General features: G+C 42.7%; 2 protein-coding genes across 2 annotated transcripts; both read left to right on the plus strand.

Annotated features, from left to right (window-relative positions):
• Positions 1-574: 574 nt before the first annotated feature.
• mlnr (motilin receptor) lies at positions 575-4,586 on the plus strand. Its single transcript, XM_046389697.1, has 2 exons — positions 575-1,404; positions 3,407-4,586. The coding sequence occupies exons 1-2, from the start codon at positions 618-620 to the stop codon at positions 3,712-3,714; spliced, it is 1,095 nt and encodes a 364-aa protein (XP_046245653.1). The 5' UTR covers positions 575-617; the 3' UTR covers positions 3,715-4,586.
• A 3,941-nt stretch (positions 4,587-8,527) lies between these two features.
• Positions 8,528-22,115, plus strand: zgc:153184 (uncharacterized protein LOC751652 homolog). Its single transcript, XM_046389698.1, is given in 7 exon segments — positions 8,528-8,572; positions 8,574-8,720; positions 18,628-18,711; positions 18,883-18,954; positions 19,246-19,314; positions 20,200-20,403; positions 21,016-22,115. Coding segments are annotated over 7 exon segments (1,047 nt in total). The 3' UTR covers positions 21,442-22,115.
• Positions 22,116-22,255: the final 140 nt, after the last annotated feature.

Here is a 22,255-nt window from a genome sequence, read left to right on the forward strand (position 1 = left end):
CTGCCTCTGCGCCTCTCCATCGACACACAGCGAAACAGTCGAGGAGGAGAAAAAGTTGAAGGGTCGAGAGAATCGGCTACATTTTTAAAGGTAAAGTCACCAGCAAGGATTTCTTTTACAGCAGGATTTCTGCTCTTAGGGTTGAAGAAGTTAAAGAATGGTACCAGAGATTTTGCATATTTTAGCCTGTTTTATTGAAGCTAACTGTTTTTTGTTTTTGTTTGATTTTTTGTTTCAAAACTCATTTTGATGTGTTTTACATATTTGAATCTATTTTTCCAGCCTTCTAATGGTTTTCATTTTTCATTTATGAAAATAAATCAGGAGATGAATCGTCTAATAATTAAGCATGTCCTTAGAGTTTACATTATTGCTCCAAGGAAATGCAGTGCAGTTAGTTAAAATCAAACAGTGAAACTGACGAAGACTGACGCAGGCTTTTGGAGGTACTGCTAGTAGATGTTCATAAAGTAAAGAACAGCAGAAATGTAAAAACTATAAATTTGTAGTTTAGAGAAATACAACTTGAAAAAACACGGGGTTGGTGCTGTAATCTTTCTCCCCACAGCCACTTGTCGAGTCACACTTTACTGTGCCAACACAAGGCGGAGGTTGGCATGCCCTGGACCAGACCCCAAGTGGACCTTCATGCTGGTGCAGCAGAGGCCATGGACCAGTACAACACAGAAGAACACCACCACTACGAGGGCTCCCTGTTCCCCACCTCCACCCTCATCCCAGTCACCGTCATCTGCATCCTCATCTTTATCATCGGGGTGACGGGCAACACCATGACCATCCTCATCATCCAACACTTTAAGGACATGAAGACCACCACAAACCTCTACCTGTCAAGCATGGCGGTGTCCGACCTCATCATCTTCCTCTGCCTGCCCTTCGACCTCTACCGCCTGTGGAAGTATGTGCCCTGGCTGTTTGGGGAGGCGGTGTGCCGCTTCTATCACTACATCTTTGAGGGCTGCACCTCGGCCACCATCCTTCACATCACGGCATTGAGCATCGAACGCTACCTGGCCATCAGCTTCCCCCTCAGGAGCAAGGTGGTGGTGACCAGACGCAGGGTGCAGTACATCATCCTCGCCTTGTGGGGTTTCGCTCTGGTTTCTGCAGCTCCCACTCTCTTTCTGGTCGGGGTGGAGTATGACAATGACACACACCCGGACTACAACACGGGGCAGTGCAAGCACACCAGCTACGCCATCAGCTCGGGGCAGCTGCACATCATGCTCTGGGTGTCCACCACCTACTTTTTCTGCCCGATGCTCTGCCTCATCTTCCTCTACGGCTCCATCGGGTGCAAACTGTGGAAAAGCAAAAATGATCTGCAGGGCCCCTGTGCTTTGGCCCGTGAAAGGTCACACAGGCAAACGGTGAAGATCCTGGGTGAGTGGGCTCTTCATTCGTTTTTCTGCAGACATGTTATGTTATGTTTCCCTTAAAGTGATGTCAGACAGGCAGCAGTCAGAGCACATCATGGCCAAAAAGAAGGAAAAAACACACCTTAACCACTACCACTGTGTGTGTGTGTCACACTTCCATAATGTTTTCTTTTTAGTTCAGTGCAAAAGTGTTACATTCTGTACAAGCACTGTGACTACAGAAATTACCTTTGCCAGTAAATTTGTACGTACTGATCATCGGTGATAATGGGCAAAAGGGCAAGGACATTTCACATTATCCAGAATTACTCCCTGTGATTGTGTTTTCTAAAACCCCACTCTGCTTTTCATCACCAGACAACTCGGATTCAGGAATGATAGCATCTTTGTGAACAGAAAGCTTAAACCAGAAATCCATCTGTGTACACAGCCAGCCGGTCCTTCATTGATTCTGAAGCAGAAAGAAAAACACAGACTGACAGATTTCTGTAGAAATCTGGGATTTCTGGTTTTCTGTGCTGGCTTTGTTATGTGTTTGCTCTAGACAATTTAACTCTCGCGTTCACATATATTTAAAGCACTGATTTGTATTCCATTTAAAACCTTACGTACCTCCTCTTGTTCTGTTTGACAGGTCATTGTGAGCCTGAGGAAGAGAACGCTGGTAACGCGTGCGTTGTTGTTGATATCAGCTGGTTAATTATTCTGCTTTGTTTGAAGTTAATCGCGTCCTGCCACTGCACATACTGATTGGCTTAATTTGCAGCTCTGGCATATTGTGCAGGAGACCATGTTTTACAGTAAAGGACCGTGGCCAGGCCAATCTGTTTTGACCAAATGTTTAATCAAGATGCCCCCTTTAGGATATCAATGCTGTTCATTAGCTGAACACACACACACTGTGCAGAGCTCATGTCGTCAGACTTGTTGTCATTTGTCTCCACATTTGTTGTGTCCTAAATTGGATTGTCACCAGAGGGCTTCATAAATCTGCCTTAATGGAAATTTACATGCTCCCGTAGTCCTGGGCTACTTTTTAAAATGACATGTCTCAGAAGCCACTCAATGATTGCTTTTCCCGCACGGCAGGACAAGATCGATTCCAAGCAAAAGTCTGTCATCTGTTCACTCTGTGGATCCACACTGTTGGGTCTTTGATTTATGCATAATTGTTATTATTAATTCAAATATAATTGGGCTTATTTAGGCCAAACATACCTCTCTTTTAATTACCGAATTGACATTTATGATTCTTTCAGAAATTACTGCCCCGTTAGACAAATCAATGGTAATTTCATCTGCAGAGGCTTCTTAATCAATATCAGTGACTCAGTATTACCTCACCTATAAATTCTGGTACAGCTTTGTTCTTGTTTGGATTTTTAAGTGCTGATTCTGCTGCATACGCTGCCTGCTCTCATTAGCTCGCATATTTTTTGCATCGTAAAAATGTGACTGCGGTATTTGAGCCAATTACAGGCCGCTGTCACTTAAGAGGTCGTGCACATGAGCTGTGCGTAGGCTCAAGGAGAGGCTCTGTGGATATTAATGACTCCTGGTCATTAATAAATGTCAAAGGTGACCACAGACCATAGATCATAGGTTACTTAAAGATCTTGAAAGCTAATTTTCCTAATGAGCTTCTTGTTATGAACAAGCCCAACAGGAATACACTGTTACCTGTCAAAGTTAGAATAATGCTGGTTGTTTCACATGCGTGTGCGTGTTGATCTTCTCAAAGTGTAAGACGGTCTGCTGAAAAGTGTGGTGATTCCACACACTGAGTTCAGTTTTACGTTTGTTTGCTTTTTTTTTAACGTTAAATTGTTACTTTTCAGCCATTAAAAAGGTCCGTTCATCCAGAGAACTGAGAAACAAATTTTGAACCTAATTCATATCTGGGTCGTGTATTTTCCTCTAACTCTTGGCAATAAAGACAGTAAGCATGTGAAACTGTTCCTTAAATCCCCTTTTAAATCCCCCTCCTAATTTTATTTCGCCCTCAGTGGTGGTGGTGCTGGCCTTCATTATCTGCTGGCTGCCCTACCACATCGGCAGGAACCTCTTCGCCCAGGTGGACGACTACGACACGGCCATGCTGAGCCAGAACTTCAACATGGCTTCCATGGTGCTCTGCTACCTCAGCGCTTCCATCAATCCTGTTGTCTACAACCTCATGTCAAGGAAGTACAGGGCTGCAGCCAAACGCCTCTTCCTGCTGCACCAGAGGCCCAGACAAGCCCACCATGGCCAGAGACAGCTCAGTGTGGTCGACCACATCTCCACCCTGAACGAAAGCTTGACTGGGGTCTGAGACGCCCCACGGCACACCCTGTTTTTGGAGGCGTGTTTGTGTCTTCATTGACCAAGAGATGGTTTGCAAGGTCCAGGAGCTGCAGCTAAAGAAGACACTTGCTGAAGATGTGTAGAGGAGGGATGCCTGCTGCAGTTTGTCTTTGAGTAGGGGGAGAAGCAGGACTGTGAGCTCCACAGCACTTAAACGAAAAACCAGATTTATTATGACTCAGTGGCATTTTGTTCACAGAGACCAGATGAGGATTTCCAGTCGTGTCACATTTTTTTCTTGTAACAAAAATAGGAATTCATTTGACTCCAGTTGCCAAAAGTTGTAATTTATATTTTCCATTTTCAGTGTTGCACCTCATGCACAAGTATTTCCCCCCACAAGTATTTGTTGGTACAGTGTCAACGCTTGTGGAGCACATGCACCCTTTCAGTTCACATTTGCCATCAGTCAGCAGCAAATTGGTCCCTCTTTGTTGACGTGACAGATGATGTTTGCCAAATAACTGTTCATTTATAATGTTTAATTGTCATCTCGTCTGTTGTAAAATTGAATTTAGTTAATGTACAGCGTACAATTATTATGCTATTTGTTGTTTGTTCTTATAAATCAAGAAAAACAAAGCAAGTAAACCTATTAGCTGTGGGCCATTAATTGTTCAGATCTGACTCTGTGTGTGTGTGTGTGTGTGTGTGTGCCTGTTTACCATCTCTCCAGTGAATAGATGGAACATCAACTCGATAAGCAAATTACTCTGAGAATGGGTTTGTTCTTGTCTGTGTGGGCGATACAGAGGCCACCTGAGCCTTGAGGTGTTGAGGGCTGCGTACGTGTCGGCCATCACATGTAATCTGACACAGCTATTATATTACCTGTGCTCTGTGTCTGATTTACGCTGGCAGCCGACGTCCCCGCATCACCATATTCAAAGTAATGGCTGCTCTAAGTGCATTTCAAAGAGGGAGAAAGGATATTAGGTTGTCAGCAGCGGTGGAGCTGATTGCTTTTGCACTTGCATAATCTTGACACCGTTGTGCAATTCTTCTTTGATGTCTCATTTCAGATACAAAAAATGTCCCTTTTCTTTTGTACTTCACGATCTCTGGCAAGAAAGGTGAAGTCAAAGGTGTGTATTTTTAACCTGAACTATGTCTAATCCCGAAATAAACTCAGAGTTTTTCAGGTTCTCTCTGCCATCTTATTCTTTAAAAGGAGCTGTCGTGATTTTGCTCGTGATGCATCAGGCCTTGGTTTGCACAAATGCAAGGAGACAAAGTCGCTCTCGGCTGACTCATCCTCATGGCACTATTTTTCATCGAGCCATTCATCTCTGCCAGAGGAGCTGAAGCAGCGGGTTAAAGCTAATATTCCACAGACCATCCTGCCATCACCTGGGGAAAGATCAGCAAGCAGCATGACTCCTCTGTTGGTTATTTTCTTTACTGATAATGAAGAGAGTGTCTGCGAGCGGCTCGTCCAGAGCTGTCAACACCTCCCTCGGGCCTGCCACACACCACCTCAAATCATTCTGCTTTAGAAACATGTAGTTTGTTTGTTTTGAGGCTGCTTGGTCTGGCCATGACTTCACTTCGTTCAGCAAACCGATGACACCTTTTCTGAGTAAGTAATTTCACAGCTCCAACACTGATACTATATCACTGCTGCTTCTTATTGTGCAATCTCTTTTTGTCTCATCTCAAGGTTCTTTCCAAAATTGCATCAGCCTTATTTCAAGCAAAGTGTTTGGAAGGCTGTCTGTCTCATTTAACATTCGTGAAGTATTTTACAATTGATTCAGAATCATTAAAGAAATGTGCCTGCCCTAAGAAACAAAACAATTTGATACCAAACCACAAAGAAGACGGAGGCTTAAGGAATGTCCTGAATTGGCAGAAACTATGTGGATTTACACATATTCTCCTGTAATGCCCTGCCTTGGGACACTTCAGTATGTCTCTTCATTTGCACTCATGCTATTAATGAAACTTGCTGGAATTTGAGTTTATCTCTCCCTGAAGATTAATGCTTTTTTGACACAGCTGCACATCATTTCAGTGCAATTGTGCTTTACACCAGAAGGGGGAGCTGAAGAACAGTGCTGTCAGGAGAGACACGCTGCATGTACGAAGGCCGTTGCAAAAAGGCACTGGAGCAATACTGGACATTTCCTGGGATTTATGTTGGTTACATTATTTGTAAACTCTCTGCTCTTTTAGTTCGAAGCTTATTCCTGTAGGAAATTTTCATCAGCTTCTCCTTTCGGTCCATTTCCCCAAACCATCAGAAACACATATTCACTTCCTGTCTGACTTCTCTGTCCCTGCTGGTGCTGCATGTGGGGACAGGAAGCATCACTAATATGTAAGTTATGTAAAAGAGTGATCTGCAGAGCAACCTTGGCTGGTTTCTGTTGAAACCAGGGTGCTCTTCTCGTGGCCTCATCTGGTTCTCTTTCCTCCTACCAAAACCCAAAACGTTTCCCACCTGTGAGGTCAAGTGTTTCCTGTGAAATCTGCTATAATCTGCTATTGTTGTCCACTGGCCTATTTAGAAGAGGGATTTCATCTTGTGCTAACATAAAAACTTGTGTCTCTCTGCCACATCGAGTCAGACCGGTGCCACCTCACTTTCACTCACAGCTGGGTAACAACACAAACGTGTCTCTGTCTTTTGCAAACTCCCACTGCGCCGTCAAATGCAGTAATGACGATAATAAGCTTCATTTATAAGGCACTAATCACCTCATCTTCTAAAGCTTTTAGTAAACAGTTTCCGTTGCTTAATTAACCGTGTTGCACGTAGAGTCAATGCCCCGCTTCTGTCTCCAAATTAGTCGAGTTCCCTGCAATTTGTAGGCTAATTTATATCTGCTTGGTGAAGGGTTTGTTCACGAACACAGTTTGACTTCAGGCCTGCTGAGAGAAAAAACGAAACTCTCTGGACAACAGAGCCCTGTTTGTCAGCCAAACCTAGAAAACCCAATCACAAATTGCTTTTGGCATTTTTATAAAAGATAAAAAGGTGACTGAAAGCAAATGTTTCGATGATGATAACAATACATTTTATTTAGTTGTAGTGAATGTATCAAACTGAACAGTCACTTTATGTGTCTCCACCATGAGCGTGGATGGTGTCAGGAACTGTGTGGTCAGCGTCCCAGCAGGAGAAACAGCCTTCCTGCAGCCATGTGGTCTGCTGTCGGTGTGTTAGAAACCAGTCCATTAGATGGTTCCTCGACATTCCAACACCACAAACCACTTGACTGATTCTCCACCCTGCTTGGAGGCAGGAGGATGGAGAATCAGTTAACTCCCTCCTTCAAGGAAGAATGAGAAAAACTGACAAAGAAAAGCTGCTGTTTACATGTTTGTCAGCTGTGGGTGTCCTGGACTTGCATCACAGGAAAACCAAACAGAACAAACAAAACACAGTATGTTCAGAAGAGGAAATACACCATTAGAAACATGCAACAGTCAAAGCAATGCTTCTGCATATGAAGTCGTAGTAAAGGAGTTGCAGGAAGAGGCGAGGCTTCAAATGCAGTCATTTCAGACATGCACATTCAGGCCTGGAATGAAAACCCGAAGCATGTGGTCCATGCATTAAGTGCAATTCATTATCCAGCCTTTATACACACAGCCTGAAAAAAATCTTCTTTAACCTCAGCTGTTTTCCACTTTTGTATTTGGATTTGTTTGAGTTCCGATAAGCGATACTTGATGTTGAAATGTTATTTCTTTTTTTTTTTTTTTTTAAACAGAGTTTCATTAACTGCGCAGGAATTGTAGGATGCTTATGATGATGCCATAGAACCATGCAAAACACTCACTGGGGAGTATATGAATTTAAGAGATATTTTAATCACTGTGGATGTACTGCAGGCGGAGGACCAGCTCAGTATCTGAACTCAACTCCAAATGATTTCTTTAAGCAGAGCACAATCACGCAGCTGCTGATGCTCCGTCTCAAACAGCTGATTCCAAACTGGGACAGCCAGATGTGAGGAAAATACTTCCTTCAAAATAAAAGTAAACCTGTTTAGAAGCACAGAGGGAAATCAGAGCTCTAAGACATACGTGCACGCTACAGAGGAAAGTGTATTTGAGGTTTAAAAGGGTAAAAAGAGAAGTTGTTTATTAGTCAAGAGTTAATCGGTGCAGAAAACCACAGTCTGTGGGTTGAAACTTTCAAACTGTTTCTCATCTGGCCACCTTCCAGTCACTGATGTCACAGCAGGTGTTTTCCATCAGCTGGCAAAGGCACAAGACAAGGAGATCTAAACTCATGTGGTTGTGGCAAAGAGAAAAACATGCTTAAATGTTTTGGCTCATGGAAAACAGGCCTGCTGCATGAGCACTGATGGCTCGACTGATAATCTGATTGGACAACTGAAAGTTAACGGATTAGATTTACGTTTGGGTAACCACATGTTTTTCTTTTACAGTAGGAACCATCCTCAGGCCAACTTTTGCATTACTACCTACTGATAAGAATGTGTGAATAACAAATTTCTTTGTCCGTTTCTCATGCATTTATGTTTCCTGGAATGCACTAAAGCTCCATCTGGCCATGAACAAGTCCATGGAGGTTTAAAAAGTATCTAATTTATAATAATTGTTTATATCTGTCAAACCGACCGACAGGAGAAAAAAAATGTAAATATGGTCCGAGATGTTTTAAAAATGTCTATTCTCTGCTTCTAACGTTTATTGAAAAAAAAAACAAAAACTGGCAGAAAAAAGTGGGTTTTACTTTGAAAGTCCTCAGCAGAAATGGTGTTTTCTTTAACCTGGCTGACTTGACAGCGCTGCGAGGAAGCCAAATGCGCGTAAAAGTTGTGCGCTCCTCCCTCTCGTCCATGAGGCTGATTTGGCTCCAGATATAAACACGGTGCTGCTCTCCGTCCGTCCCGAAGCTCCTCAGTCTTCTCACAACCAGCACCAGGCACTTCGCTGCAGGAGGCCGAAACAGAACAGGAGGAGGGGACGATCTCTGGCGCATTCCCCAGGATGGAGGTAACAGATACAAGACTCTGAGCTTGCTCTTCTCTTGTAACTTTTGGGCCGTTTGAGCAGATGTTTTTAACATTTAATGTGGTTGAAAGTGAAACATTACATCACAGGAGCTCAGTGAGAGATTTTCTAGTACTTTTTAATGGTTTGTGTTATTGCTGTAGTGTAGGAGTAACCTGGACCTGTGTGTACTAGTATTTAACAAGTACTAATATTGCATTTGTACACCTGTGATGTTAATGACGTGATGTTGGCGCTCATCAACATAAATGTTCTTCGTGTTCTTTACAGTATTTACCTCCTTACTGTGATATTATAGCTGATATACTGCAAATGCATATTCTGTTATGTGTGATATATGATAGTTTTGTGATATTTGTTTTATATAACTTTAAACTCTGTGAAAGGATAGGATATGTAGGTGTACACACACACACACACCTGTACATGTAGATTCAGCAGCATTTTGCCTCTCGTACCTCCTTGGTTTTGGCTTGTATGTCTGAGGCTTCAGGCTGATATTGTTTAAAAGGAGATTTGTGATAACAACTTCATAACAAGTAACCGTGGTACAAGAGGAAGGAAATGGCGCTGACAGCACATCTGTCATGAGCTATAGCTCGCGCTCTGTGATAAATGCGCAGGGGGAAAACACCATTAGTCGATTTTCTTGTCGCTGTGTCGCTTTGAGTCTGAATTTTTCTGAATATCAGCAGTTTTCCAGCCATCATCTTCCCAGCTGACAAGCCGTTGCTTTCTTCTTCTCAAAGGCCAGCTGTCCTGTGCCCACTTGCTCTGAAGCTAAAGAAAAAGTGTGATTCTTTATGGTATTGGAAGCCTGTCCAAGTCCTTCCACAATGAGGCTGGGGCAGTTTTTTTCCTGCAGGGTTTGCTCACAGGTTTGTGGCCTCCTCCCTGCAAAACAAGCTGTTCCCTCAGACTTTTTAACATCATTCTCAAGTATTTAATGTCATGTGACAAAAAGGAAGAGAAACACCCTTTTTTTCCCCCACAGCACATGAGGGAGCACATTAGTAACCTACCACAGAGCTACTCTTATATACTCACACCGCTGAACATTGGGACTCAGATGCTTTGGGCCTGTTCAGCTTGGACTGAAGACCTTATTCTTCTTTTCTTGTTGCCAAAATTGAAAGAAGAGAATTTTGACTACCATCAAATTTGGAAAAGAATGGTGACCTCCTCAGGTTAACAGAATAGTTATAGTTAAAGGTTAAAGCAGGTTGACCTTCTGCATGAAGCCCCACAAAACAAGTCCAGTCTCTAAAAGCTCAGTTTTCAGCTGTTAGTCTAGCAAGTGAGAGGGGCGGCAATTCGTTAAAGCATTTCAACTGAATGCTGAGCACCTGATCTTGGTGAGAAACTACCTCAGTGAGTTTCTGGTGGATTTCTAATCTCAGATTTCTGTTGATGGTTTATGTAAGATGAGACACTTCTCATGGCAGCCCCTGTGATTTCTTTTCCCAACTTGAAGTAAGATCCAGTCCGGTTCAGGTGTTGGATGTTTCAGATGTTTCAGACAGTCATCTGAAAGAGTTTCAGTTTCCTACAAAGTCATTTTGATGTGACGATGACACCAAAGCAATGCTCTGAGTCTTACCACATCACCACAATGTGTAAAGTGAAATTTGTTCACTGGTTGCGCAACACTGTGTTGCTGCTGTCGACATCTAATTTATGTATTCCTCTCAAGTTTTGATGTGTCACTTCCTGTTTACTGAAAACTCCTACCAGTAAACAATCTGACTGCTGAAACGATTCTGGGGTAAAATGGATCAGTTTTCCCAGATGTTAGCAGTTTGGGATGGGATGTTTTCATCTGCTGCTGCCGTCTGAGTTTTAGTTTGGTACGAAGGCATTTCTGCATGCTGCATTTTGCTTAAGGCTTCTGTAAACAAGTGTTAAACATACCTGTAAAGTCACACTCAGTATCATTTAAACCCCGTCTGCTCTGCACTTTGATGGCATCACACATTAGTTGCCGTGTGTTTCTGGCTATAGGAACGAACTGTTCATGTTCACAAACGCTGATTTACATCAGCCGCTTCTTGCAGGCCTGAAGGGCAGATTAACACATGGAAATTCTGTGTTTCCCATGTTGGAACGACACAAGCTGGAAATTTTGTGTGTGTTTAGGTGTGTGTGTGTGCGCATGCACCTGTGTGTGTGTGTGTGTGTGTTGGGTTGTTGGGTGGGGGTGGTAGTTCTCCTTTGATGGAAAAACAAAACACAGTGAGAGGAGTGAGTATTTGGGACAGGCTTGCCAACCATATGGTGTGCACATTTATTATGTAATCCATAGTAAAGTTAGGAGACCAATAACACAGGAACTCAGCCTGTAGCAGCCAGACGTTTGCTAATGAGTCACTTCTTTTCTCTGTTGCTATACAACAGTATGTCACAGTATTAATATCATTATTATTATTATTTACAAATACTTGTACTACTTCTTGTTCTACAGCCACTGCCACTAGAACCAGTATATAATCCAGTGTCATGGAGAGTGCTACTGGAGCATCCTCTGTAGCTCTGTGTGACTGATGCAGTCTGAGGTTCACTCCGTCCTGAGCATAAAACAGACACCCAAAGCGTATGAAACTGAAGCCTGCTCTGTAAGTCGCAGTGTTCAGATCACAGGAGAAGTGCAGATGTTTCCCGATTTTACAGCTCATCAGCTCTGCTTTGTCAAAATGATTAAAGGGCTTCTGAGCCGTGATAAGAAGAGCTGGATGTCCACAGTGATAACAGGACAAACCACCAGCATCTCATGTGACCCTAAAAAACTTCATTTCCACTCGTACTTCCTGTTAGAACATCCTGCAAACTGCACCAGCTTTCTCTGGTATTGTCTCTGTCGTCTGCCTTCTGTCTACATATTTTAACTCTATTCTCTTTTGAAACCAGCGCTTAGCAAGGATGTTGAAATTAAATATCAGTTGGAAAACAGAAGTGAACAGCAGGAAGTGCAGTTTTTGCAGAATCTTCATATTTTCACTGTCGTTAGTGCAGTTTGTCTTTGCTGTTTCACAACATCTTCAGTGTCCCAGTGCAGTGCCCTAAAGTATTAGGGCAAGATTATTTCTGATTAAAATAACGCGTGTTTCTAGACATTTAAAATATGGCTTTGCAAATATCAAACATAGAAAATATGTCTGACATGTTTGTCAGGCCTGAAGGATGTGACAGAATGTGTTGTGGCTCACCGGTGTTGAATGTTGAATGTAAAGGAGTAAGTTTATTGGTCCAACTTTAATCTGGCTCTGCAGTGCTGTGTACCCTGAAGGCAATGACAAACAGCAGATATTTGATGAACAGAATAAGAAGCTCACTGTCTTTGAAGATTGCAGTGTGCACAGGCTGAATCATTTGAAGTGTTTGCAGAAGACGTGTGATTGTCCGAACCTAACCTAAAATAAAAAATGTATGATATCATACTGATTGTGCTGTAACGTACAAATGTTCTGCTCCCTGGTTTGTTGCTTTTATTAGCATCTCCATGCTGACTTCTCTTTTAAAGGTAATTACGTGGAGGCTTGGCTCGCTGGAGGGTATTTTCACCTTTACGACCAATCAAATGGTTCATGAAATTTCGTAATTCCTCGGTTACTTTAGCTTCTTTTCATTTCCAAAGTAGTTGTTCTTTTCCTAAACACTGTTATTATTTGCTGCCATTACAGGCACTTGGCTTGTTTTTCCCCTGCGTCCTGCTATCAGGTCTCGTCAGGCCCAGAGTCTCGGTCTGAGACAAAGAGATAGCCCGGGTGGGAACTGTGAAGAAGATTGTAAGGAGGACGCTGTGATCTGTAAAGGAAAAACACACATGCTGTCCGCATTAAGGAAGTTTTGTCATGAATGGATACACGCAGGCTGATTTCGGCGTTACATACCGCACAGCCTCTGTCAGTATCAAGTCTAAAAACGTGACGTGTTTTGAGAACACGCAGAGGAAGTGGAAAAGTCCAAAAAACATCATCCTGACTTTATAACTTGCTTCCAAATCTCGCGATAACAGTTAACCCATACTGCATGCATGTTCTCAACCACCCTGTTCTGAATTTGGCATGTGGCCATCCTCTTTATTTCCTTTTTTTGCAGAAAGGAGTGCAAACACAATACAAGCTGCAAGCTGCAGCAGCTCAAGCTCTACATTTTATTTTGGTTACCTTACCAGGGACAAACTGGGAGAAATGTTGAGATTTCAGGTCCTCGCAGCTTTAAAGGCAGGCGCACATGCTGCAAGTTTGAGCTTGTTATCAACCGGTGGATCTTTTGGAAGGACTGGGTACATGATAGGTAAGAAAAAATGTCTAATTAACAATGACTGGCTGGCTGAGATGAAGACAACTCAGTATCACCAAAGAGTCCACAATGAGTGGCTTGGAAACTGGACTGTGACCGCTTTCCATCATAGGATGGCCAGTCTAACCACATTCTTTATGAAGGTGAAAGCAGCAGCGTTAGGAAAAAATGCTCCACTGTGAGTAAAAGTCCTGCAATCAAAGCCTGTAAATCACACATGCATCAAGGCAGGATTTTAATATTGTTGCAAGTTGATGTGGGTTTTCTTTTTATACTGTCGGGTGGCTTAATTTGTATCGATTTTATTACTCGTCGACTGCAAAATACCCAACATAACATAATATGTATACTTTCCACCACTGAATCTGTTCAGAGTTACTCCGTCATCCCCCTGTGTGAAGACCATGACCTTCCACATGTCACTCCCCATTCCCATAGTGCAGATATTTGAAACTAAACTATGCCCAAGACTTTATTCCCAAGACTGACATGGATGAATCGATGCCAAACACTGTGGCTTTAAATCTCAGCAGGAACAACACAACACTGTAGTAAGTCATCCCATGTCTGTGCTACACGTCGACCATCTGATCCACCGTCCAGATGGTTTTTGTCGCTGTGATGGGAATACCAGAAGTTCCTGTGTAGAATCGCCAGCAGAAGCTTGTATCAAAGGCTCCTTGCTTAGGCTCAAAGATTTGGAGGTCATACTGTTTACAGTGAGCTTTGTGCATTTTTTGACATCTTTTATTAGTCATCGTTCACTCGCCTTCTCACTGCACAGCAGTTCAGTCTGTCTTAAGCCTCGGTGGTCATCATATTGAGATATCATACTGGATTCCACCAACAGGCTTTGCTCTGTCACCTGTTCGCATATCTTCATAACTTGCCTGGCAAATTGCATCTAAATAGCAAAACTTGAAAGCTCCCTGGGGATTGGACTCATTTGTCATTAAATTTATTACTTTTAAGAAAAAGAAATTTCAGTCTTGGGAATTCTTACTTTATCAGCACTTTACATCTATTCCCAGGTCATCTGGATTCTTATCTTAATCCCTGAATGCTTATTGTTTTAGTTATTATTGTTTCCCCATCCTACAGTACTAGTCTGTGTCTGCAGCACCTCCCATTTCTGTTGAGACGGGGGCAACAGTTGCTCATGGATGAGTGTGTTCATTTATCTTGTTGCACTTCAGTGCACCAGCACATTTGAAAAACACACAAACACAGCACCAGTGATGGCAGTGGAAAAGTGAGATATTCAGATGAGGTCAGGTCCAAAATCACATCATGTTTTCCTGGAAAGGCAGCGAGCGAGAAGGTGCCTGTCTGCTCTCTTACCACTTAACAAGTGCAGGCGGAAGGGAGCCGCTCGCTATGGTGGTTTTTCCCGTGGCAGAACATGCTGACTTGTGAAAACAAAGTCCGCAGACTCAAAATGAAGCTGCTTGGTGAGCTTATTGAACAAGATCTTAGTGAACAGCTGTGCTTTGGTGTGCTTTATTTATATGCAATTTCACAGATCCGCACTGCGTGGGGCTCACCAGAAAGAGCTTATGAGGATTGAGAGTCAAAGCAAAATCATTCCTACAGAAAGAGTTAAAGATCCTGAGTCAGACATTATCTTTATCAGCTCAGTGGTAGATTACATGGCCCGCTGCTCTCTGGCCGCCGCTGTTATATCAAGCAGATATGTTAGGATTTACTGAGACTAATATCATGTGCTTCTTCTCTCCTGCCTCTGGGACTAGGAATCACAGGAACGGACAATAACGGGCTTTGTGTTCTCTTTCCACATCTGCCAGTCATACAGTAAACCTCGTGTCGCCATCCACAGCCTGGAAATTAAGACTCTGGTTGGGATTAACCTTTACTTATCCAAACACAGCTCACTGAGGATGCACACACTTTTTCTGTAACGCAGTCTTCTGTAGAGGGTTTCCAGGTGTGGTCACGTGCACTCGCTCAGCCATATTAGAGGTCATCGTTTCTTTTTTTTCTTTTTTTGGTGACCAATAGCACATATGGTAGAGAATCGCCTTCCCCTTTCCAAAGTGTCTGTCTTTAGTTGCTAATTATTGAGCAGGATTAGAATCCAAAGCAGTTCATAAAACAAATGAATGCAGTACAGTAAAATTAATTTAGAAATATATCTTTCTAATCAGTCTGCGATTTTCTTCTTTACTAGTTTGCCACTCAGCAGCATTAACGTTATACTTGAGTGGTAACTGTGTTCACGGGGCTGCAGACTATCCATGCATGGCACAAACTAGTCATAAGTGGATCTGTCAGTTTTTTTAAGGAGGAGGAACAGCATAGCATAGGAAAAGATTTGTTATATAGGCAGTAATGTTCACATCCTGCACTGCAACCCAAATGACCTTTGGGTTCAAATTATGAAATTCTTTTGCTGATGTTCCCTTGTATGCCAGTTTCCTACAGGCACAAATGTGCTTTTTTTGTTTTTTATTTTATTTATTTATTTATTTATTTTTTGCTATTAAGTCTGTGCTGTATGTGCCACTATAAAGCAAGTGACATCTAAAGGAGTTTCCAGGGGGAGTCAGAATCTAGAAATAGTTTGTTTCTTTTTAGACCCAGGTCCATTTTTGGAAAAATCTTAACCACATGGGTAAGGCACTGCTTTAAGTACCCCCTCCACCACCACCATCGTTTCCTTGTTTAGACATGCTCAATTGCCCAATTGCTCTGTATGCTCGATCACAGTGTGTTTCAGATGTGGTCTAGCATATCCAGGGACACACACTCTCGTAGGAGCTGAGGGGTTACAGAGCAGAGCTGTGATCCAGGCTGTGGGGGCTTTTTCCCAGGACTGAAGTCCCCAGAAATAGAGTTTGCCCTGCTCTCTGCTGCAGTGGACCAAAGTTTCCCACTCTTGCACAGAGCCTGACGTCCCAGCTGAGTTAACCATATGCAGTACTGATAACGAACTGAAGGCCTCACATGGCTCGCTGAAATAATGTGTTTCTTTTGTTATTTCAGTGAAGCGGTGAAATTGTTTTAGCTTAACTGTGAAAAAAACACATAAAATGTGTATATTATGCATAACATTGCTGACCACAACAGATTAAAAGCTTAGAACAAAATGTGTATTCTCATGTAACGTTGGAAGGTTTGATGCAGTATGCACTGTAAGTATATTTTAAGTCAGGGGGGTATTTGCAATGAGTTAGAAGAAGCTCATTAAAGGCCTCACTACGAAAAGATGCATAGAAGAATATTAATGGATAATAAATCACTTCTTCTAAAACTGAAGAGCTGTTGAAAAGCTAACATTGCTGAAGCTTTTTAAATCTTCATACTGTTGCACTAAAGCATATGTCAGGAAAAGAGGTATGGAAAGGAAAATAAGAAATGGTTGATAGTATATTTTAGGGGGCTGGTAGACATTTGCCATCAAAGCTGAACAATAGAAAAACTTAATCCTAGATTTTCTTCACCCAAAACATCTGAGCAGAAATTAAAACAAACAAAGCCCCACTTCCTTTGCCTGCAATGTTGTGACTAGAGTTTACGTTCTGAAAGAGCCGTTTGTTTTTTGGGAGGACAGGAAAGAGTTAAACAATCAGAGGTTGCAAAATAATGGTGTGGAGGGTGGGTGGTCCCTGATGATTACTATTTATCACGGATGAGAAAAGGGAACTCAGGAAAAGGGCTGGGATGTGGATTAGGACACAAAGGCGGCACAGAGGAGCTTTAACAGAGGCACTGCAGGGCTAACTGATGCTGTAATACGTTTGGGTGGGGCGAGCAAGGTGGTGAGGTCATGTTGAGAAGAAGGGAGGAAAAAGGAAAATAAAGTGTGTGATTAAAATGTGGAATGTGTGTGTGTGTGTGTCTGTGTGTGTGTTCGTGGGGCTCGGGAGATCCTTGTTATCAAACTGTACAGAGAGGGAGGGAACTGAGAGCACCCACCCAGGAAATGTGACAGAACTGGCAGCTGTGAGCAGGGCTTTAATGCAGTCAACAAAAGTATGATGGAAATGCAATGTAGTATGAAACCACAAGCAGTGACTGCACCATGCAGATCGTTACATGGCACGGTCTTGGCATGGCTCAGCTCTTCCGTCATGCTGTAAACAAATGTCTCGACCCATTCGCAGTCCAAACGCTTGGCACAAAATAGACTAGGACCTGTACAACAAAGTAAGGCTGGTGTGTTTGTTTTCAAGGCTTATGTCCATGCACATTCCAGCCTGCAGCCATCAGCCAAATTATCACTTAGGCCACAGATATGTGGAGTGAGTTAATGGTCATCAAAGGGCAGCATGGAGGAGGGAAGTTTAGCAATCAGCTTGGGAATAGTGGGAGAGACTTAAGCTAAGGGAGCCAAGGAGTGATAACAGTGTGAGGCTGCAAGGACAGGTCCCTCCTGTCACAGGCTGCGGGGTGATGTTGAACAGCTGTGGAGAGAGAGGCTCACTTCCTGTGTCCAAACCCACAAAACGCGCTATTTGGCAGGACAGCATAGAACTCAACACGCTGGTCGAGTCTTGCTTTTTTTAGTTTACATGTTCACCCTCCCTGCTGTGTTTCTCAACCCGTCTGCAGGGAAGTGAAACATGTTCTTTATCTTCTAACATCTTCTCGTTTAAACACAAAATGGCTCTCAGCAGATGGCGTGCTGACTGAGAATATGTTTTTCTTTTAGCTTGCTTTGTTCAGCAAGTCACTGCCCTAAATGATATCATTCAGTTTCTGGTCATTTAACAGGGCCGAGGCTTGCTAAGCGTATATCTCACATTCATTAAAACTGACATCTTGTTTCAAAGTTTTACACGTCCATGAATAAGAATAAACAGTGTTTACACGAAGCTGACGGCTTTGGCCTGGCGAGGGGGTGGGATGGTCAGTGTCTGTCTGTCTGTGGATTTACATGGATCATACTCTTAAGTTACTCTTTTGGGAAAGCTTTTATTATTGTCATCAACTCTTGTCTCTCCTCCCCTCCAGTCCCCCTGTAAGTTACTGTGGTACAGAAGTAATCTTGTAAGGCTAACCAGTTAGTGAGGCTGATTTCCAAACAGACTAATTATTGAACCAAGCCCTTGCCGGATTACAGTGGTACCACAAATACTGAGGGTATAGTGCATGTTTATGTGCATGGACCAATGTAAGAGTGTCAGAGAGCTTTATAAATTCCTATCCTATTGGTATTTATTACTGTTTGCTTTGTGGGATTATTACGGGATGATCACTGACCTTTGACATATCTTTTAATCGTTATGAGAATTACTACAACTATTGGCTTTGTTCAGTGCATTAACATTTTCTAAGCCATATGAGCGCCATACGAGGTTCACAACATTCTGACCTCAGTTTGCATTTTCCATGAAAAATCTGTCCAGTTTGGCAGTTTTTATCAAGGAAGGTCACATAAAAAAATCCTTTAAATTAAATGTGAGTACCTGGTCTGCGCTCACATTTCACATCTACGGTCTTCAGCAGCAAAGCTGTCATCTCATGGGAACCTTAAAATGTGACAAACAATAGATTTTTGATTGATGTGATTTTTGTTAGTACAAAGTACTTGCCAGCTGTTTTACTGAATATCTTTCTTTTCCAGAAGGATTCTCCATCCAAGCCATCTGTGGCTGAGCTGGCTGGAAGGTTCAAAGGTCATATTCTACCAATGCCCACCTCGAATGACGAGGTGCTTTATTTTTTCTTCTGTATCACAGTATCCATGTAAAAATATACAAACTAAAGTATTTTGCTCCGTATAAGAACAGTACTCCGTATTCTCTACAGACTGAGTGAATGCATATGGACTGCTGGTGATTACAGATTTTATTTACAATACCTTCATCCTTTTTGTGTGTAGCTTCCATTTCGAAGAAGACCTCCATGTTCCTTAAAGTTGCAAAATCAAAAAGATGATAACGAAGAATCAGACGTAAGTCATTTTTGTTCATTTATGAACTAGTGTGCTACAAATCAGTCCTCTTGATTTACAAAGGAGGTATCCAGAATCCAGATTTGTTTAATGACCTTTTTTTTCATCGCAACCTCACAATTTCAACACAGTAGACATCAAATTGGCAATTTATTCAGTTTTTCTTTTGCCTGAAACCTTGAGAAAGTTGTGTTTGGGCTAAATATGTCAGTATTAGCTTTCCACATTTCAAATGGTGGCTTTGATGATTTTATCAGTTTGTCTTTTCACTAACTCTGTGTTCTCTTACAGAAAACCGTTGTCTCTCCATCTCCCATTAAAATCAAGATGAAGAACTCCCCCATCATTGAGAAACTGCAGGTAGATGCAGCTTGCACCATTTGAATATTTTGTGTTGTTGCAGGATGTGGCACACAGGCAGAAGTCTTCATGACTCTGTATAGTCAGGAGACTGAGATATTTAAAGCATTACTGCCACCCACTGTTCAGTCGACCCTGGTGTGTGAGCTGCTCACATGCTGTGAAGAAGGGGGAAGAGATTGTCCCTGCTGCTGCAATTGGCTCAGATTAACGAGCTAATGGGATCACGGGCCACCCAGCCTCTGGTGAGAATCGTAACTCACCACCTTCGTTCCTTTAGTTACCAGTTCACACTGAAGGCAGCATGGGACAAAAAGGCTGCCGCTTCTCCCTCTTCCTCTTCTCCCCGGTGCAGGTAGGATACTGTCTTCTGAACCTGGACAGTGTTTGGAGGGACTAACTTGTGTGGGATCTCAGAGTGAACATGGCTGCTGTTGTTTTTGACACTTGACATACTTCTAGCAGCAGGAAGGTGACAGGTGCCAGCAGAGCAATGTCTTGTCTGTTTACCTGTAAATGTGTGATATTGTTCTTTATATAAGATTTTTCAAACAGATACTAAGATACTGTCACTTCTCACCTTTTAATTAAGAACATGTTAAAATTGTTTTTTTAAATAATATGCCAGTGATTCATGTAAAATCACATTGTTTAATCTTTCTTTTGTGTATTAATTGGATTTCCTAGTAGAGTGACTCTTATGTTGAATTGAACCCGGCTCGCTCTACAAGACAGTCTCAGTTTTTTGCTCTCATTTTATGTCTATAGTATATTAATTGTTCTTTATTTTAAAATATTGTTTTCCTGAGAAGTTTTATTAGAACACAATGTACTAAGAGATTATAGTCCCCAGGCTTCAGGATCTTCCTTCCCCCCCTCCCGCAGGCCAATCTTGCTCTGTCACCCACTGCTCTGTTGCCTTCACCCAAGAGTCCTGAGGTGAAGCTCCAACAGGCACCGCTGTCCCCCACCACACCCTCCAGTCCGCTGAGCCCCACCCTGCGGCCCTCACATCCGTCCAGCGAAGAGGAGGATCCCGTCAGCTTCAACAACCCGCCTGAAGGCGCCCCACTGCCAAGCATCAACAAGGTAAACACACAGATGCAAATTGCACATTAACATGACAATCTTAAGGACAAATAGATCTGAGCACCTCCTGATAACACGGTAGGACTAGTTTTGTGGTGTTAACTGTAGGAATCATTTGGACTTCAACACTAAATTCACCCTCGATCACACGCCTCATTATATTTGTGTTGGGTTTTTGAGGCGACAACAAACACGAGCTGCAGTCACATTGAGGAACCTGAAGTGTTTCTCTTCGCCATTCGCTGAGTGAGCTGTGACGCCACAGCCGGACACATGGCCCTCGTCCTCGCTGACGTGTCTCTCAGTGGGTGTTGTACATCTTCTGTTTAAGCAGGCCTTGGATAAGCTGGAGCAAGATGCCCCTGTAGTGCATGAGTGCTGTTGCAAGGGGGATTGAAGATTTAATCCCCTTAGCCTAGTTAGAGTCCACCATTTTGTGCCATGTTCTCACGCATATGCTAATTAAACTTGGATAATTACCAGAAATCATCTGATGACACAAATGAATTGATACTGAATATACATTCTTAGCTGTCTTATAAGTTGCATTGATTTTTTTTCTCATTTTGTCTGAAAACATGATCTGAATACCCTGCTGGCTCTTCCACTCAGACTCGTGCACGGCTATCGTTCAAGAGACGCCCGCCCTCGAGACAGCACAGAAGGTCAGCTGGAGAGGACGGGAGGGCCTTTGCTCTGTCCCCATGTGAACTGCACAGCCCAAAAGAAAATGGGGACAAAGACCAGGTGTTCGACAGCTCACCAGAGGAAGCAGAATATGGACAGGCAGTCGGTCTTAAAGAAGCTGAGGAGAAGGACGGGGACTGTGAAAAAACAGAGGATGAGTTAGCAAAGAGTGACCCAGAAACCAGGGGAGATCCAGAGGAGGAGCAGGAAGCAGAGCAAGCCCGGAGTTTGGAGACTTTGGAAGAAGAGCAGCAGTCCTGCTCTGCTGAGCAGATAGAGGGCGATGTTAAGACAGATGAGGGGCAGGAGGAGATGGCTCAGGAGGAACACGAAGGAGGAAAGGAGCTGTGAATGTTTATTGTAGAAAAAAGAGCAAATATATGAATAAGTTATTCAGTGCTTTGATTAAGAGAACTCTTTGAAAAATACTCAGTCACAGGCACTGAAAAGGTGTATCTGTTTTAACCTGCTCTGGTTTAAGGCCCCTCTGTTGCCCTCTGCTGGCCGTACATAGAACAGGTCTGTGCTTAATAAGATGCAGGTGTTCTCTGCAGGTGGAAATAAGCACCACAGATATCGTATTCATTACCAGGCAGAGAAAAGTTGCATCATGTTGTACTGAGTCTGCTTGACCAGACTGCTGTTTTTCTCTGAGATTTGACACAAAGACATTGATAAGAGTGCACCTCTATGTCAGAAGCCTCTCATGTACACAGGACTTGGTACAAAAAAAAAATACTGATTTCTAGTTTGACAAAAGGCAAAAGTATTATTAGATTCACATATGTGTTAGCAGATATATAACAAGTTCTAACATCATACCAAATCACTTTCACTTTAGGTTGAATTTGCTTTTACGTAATTTGCTTCTATGGGGGGACGTTGGGCTGCTTCTCTGCTTGTCTTTTATTTTGTATGCTGCAAAATACCTAAATCGCAGAGCTGCTGTGGGGCGGCTCGGGTCGTCAGCAGTTATGCACGGAAATGTTAAGAAAATAAACAGCCTCCTTCTTATGTCCAAAAAAGTTTACATGTTTTTGGTCAGATGTTTGGGTTGAAAGAAAAAGTCGGAAGTAATATCTTAATTTAGCCTGGCTTGCCAGTAAATACTTCATGCTATGTATCATCTCCTGACACAACTGTCTGATAATGTGCTGGAAAATCC

Source organism: Scatophagus argus, chromosome 5 (genome assembly GCF_020382885.2).
Source record: "Scatophagus argus isolate fScaArg1 chromosome 5, fScaArg1.pri, whole genome shotgun sequence".
Classification (NCBI taxonomy): domain Eukaryota; kingdom Metazoa; phylum Chordata; class Actinopteri; family Scatophagidae; genus Scatophagus; species Scatophagus argus.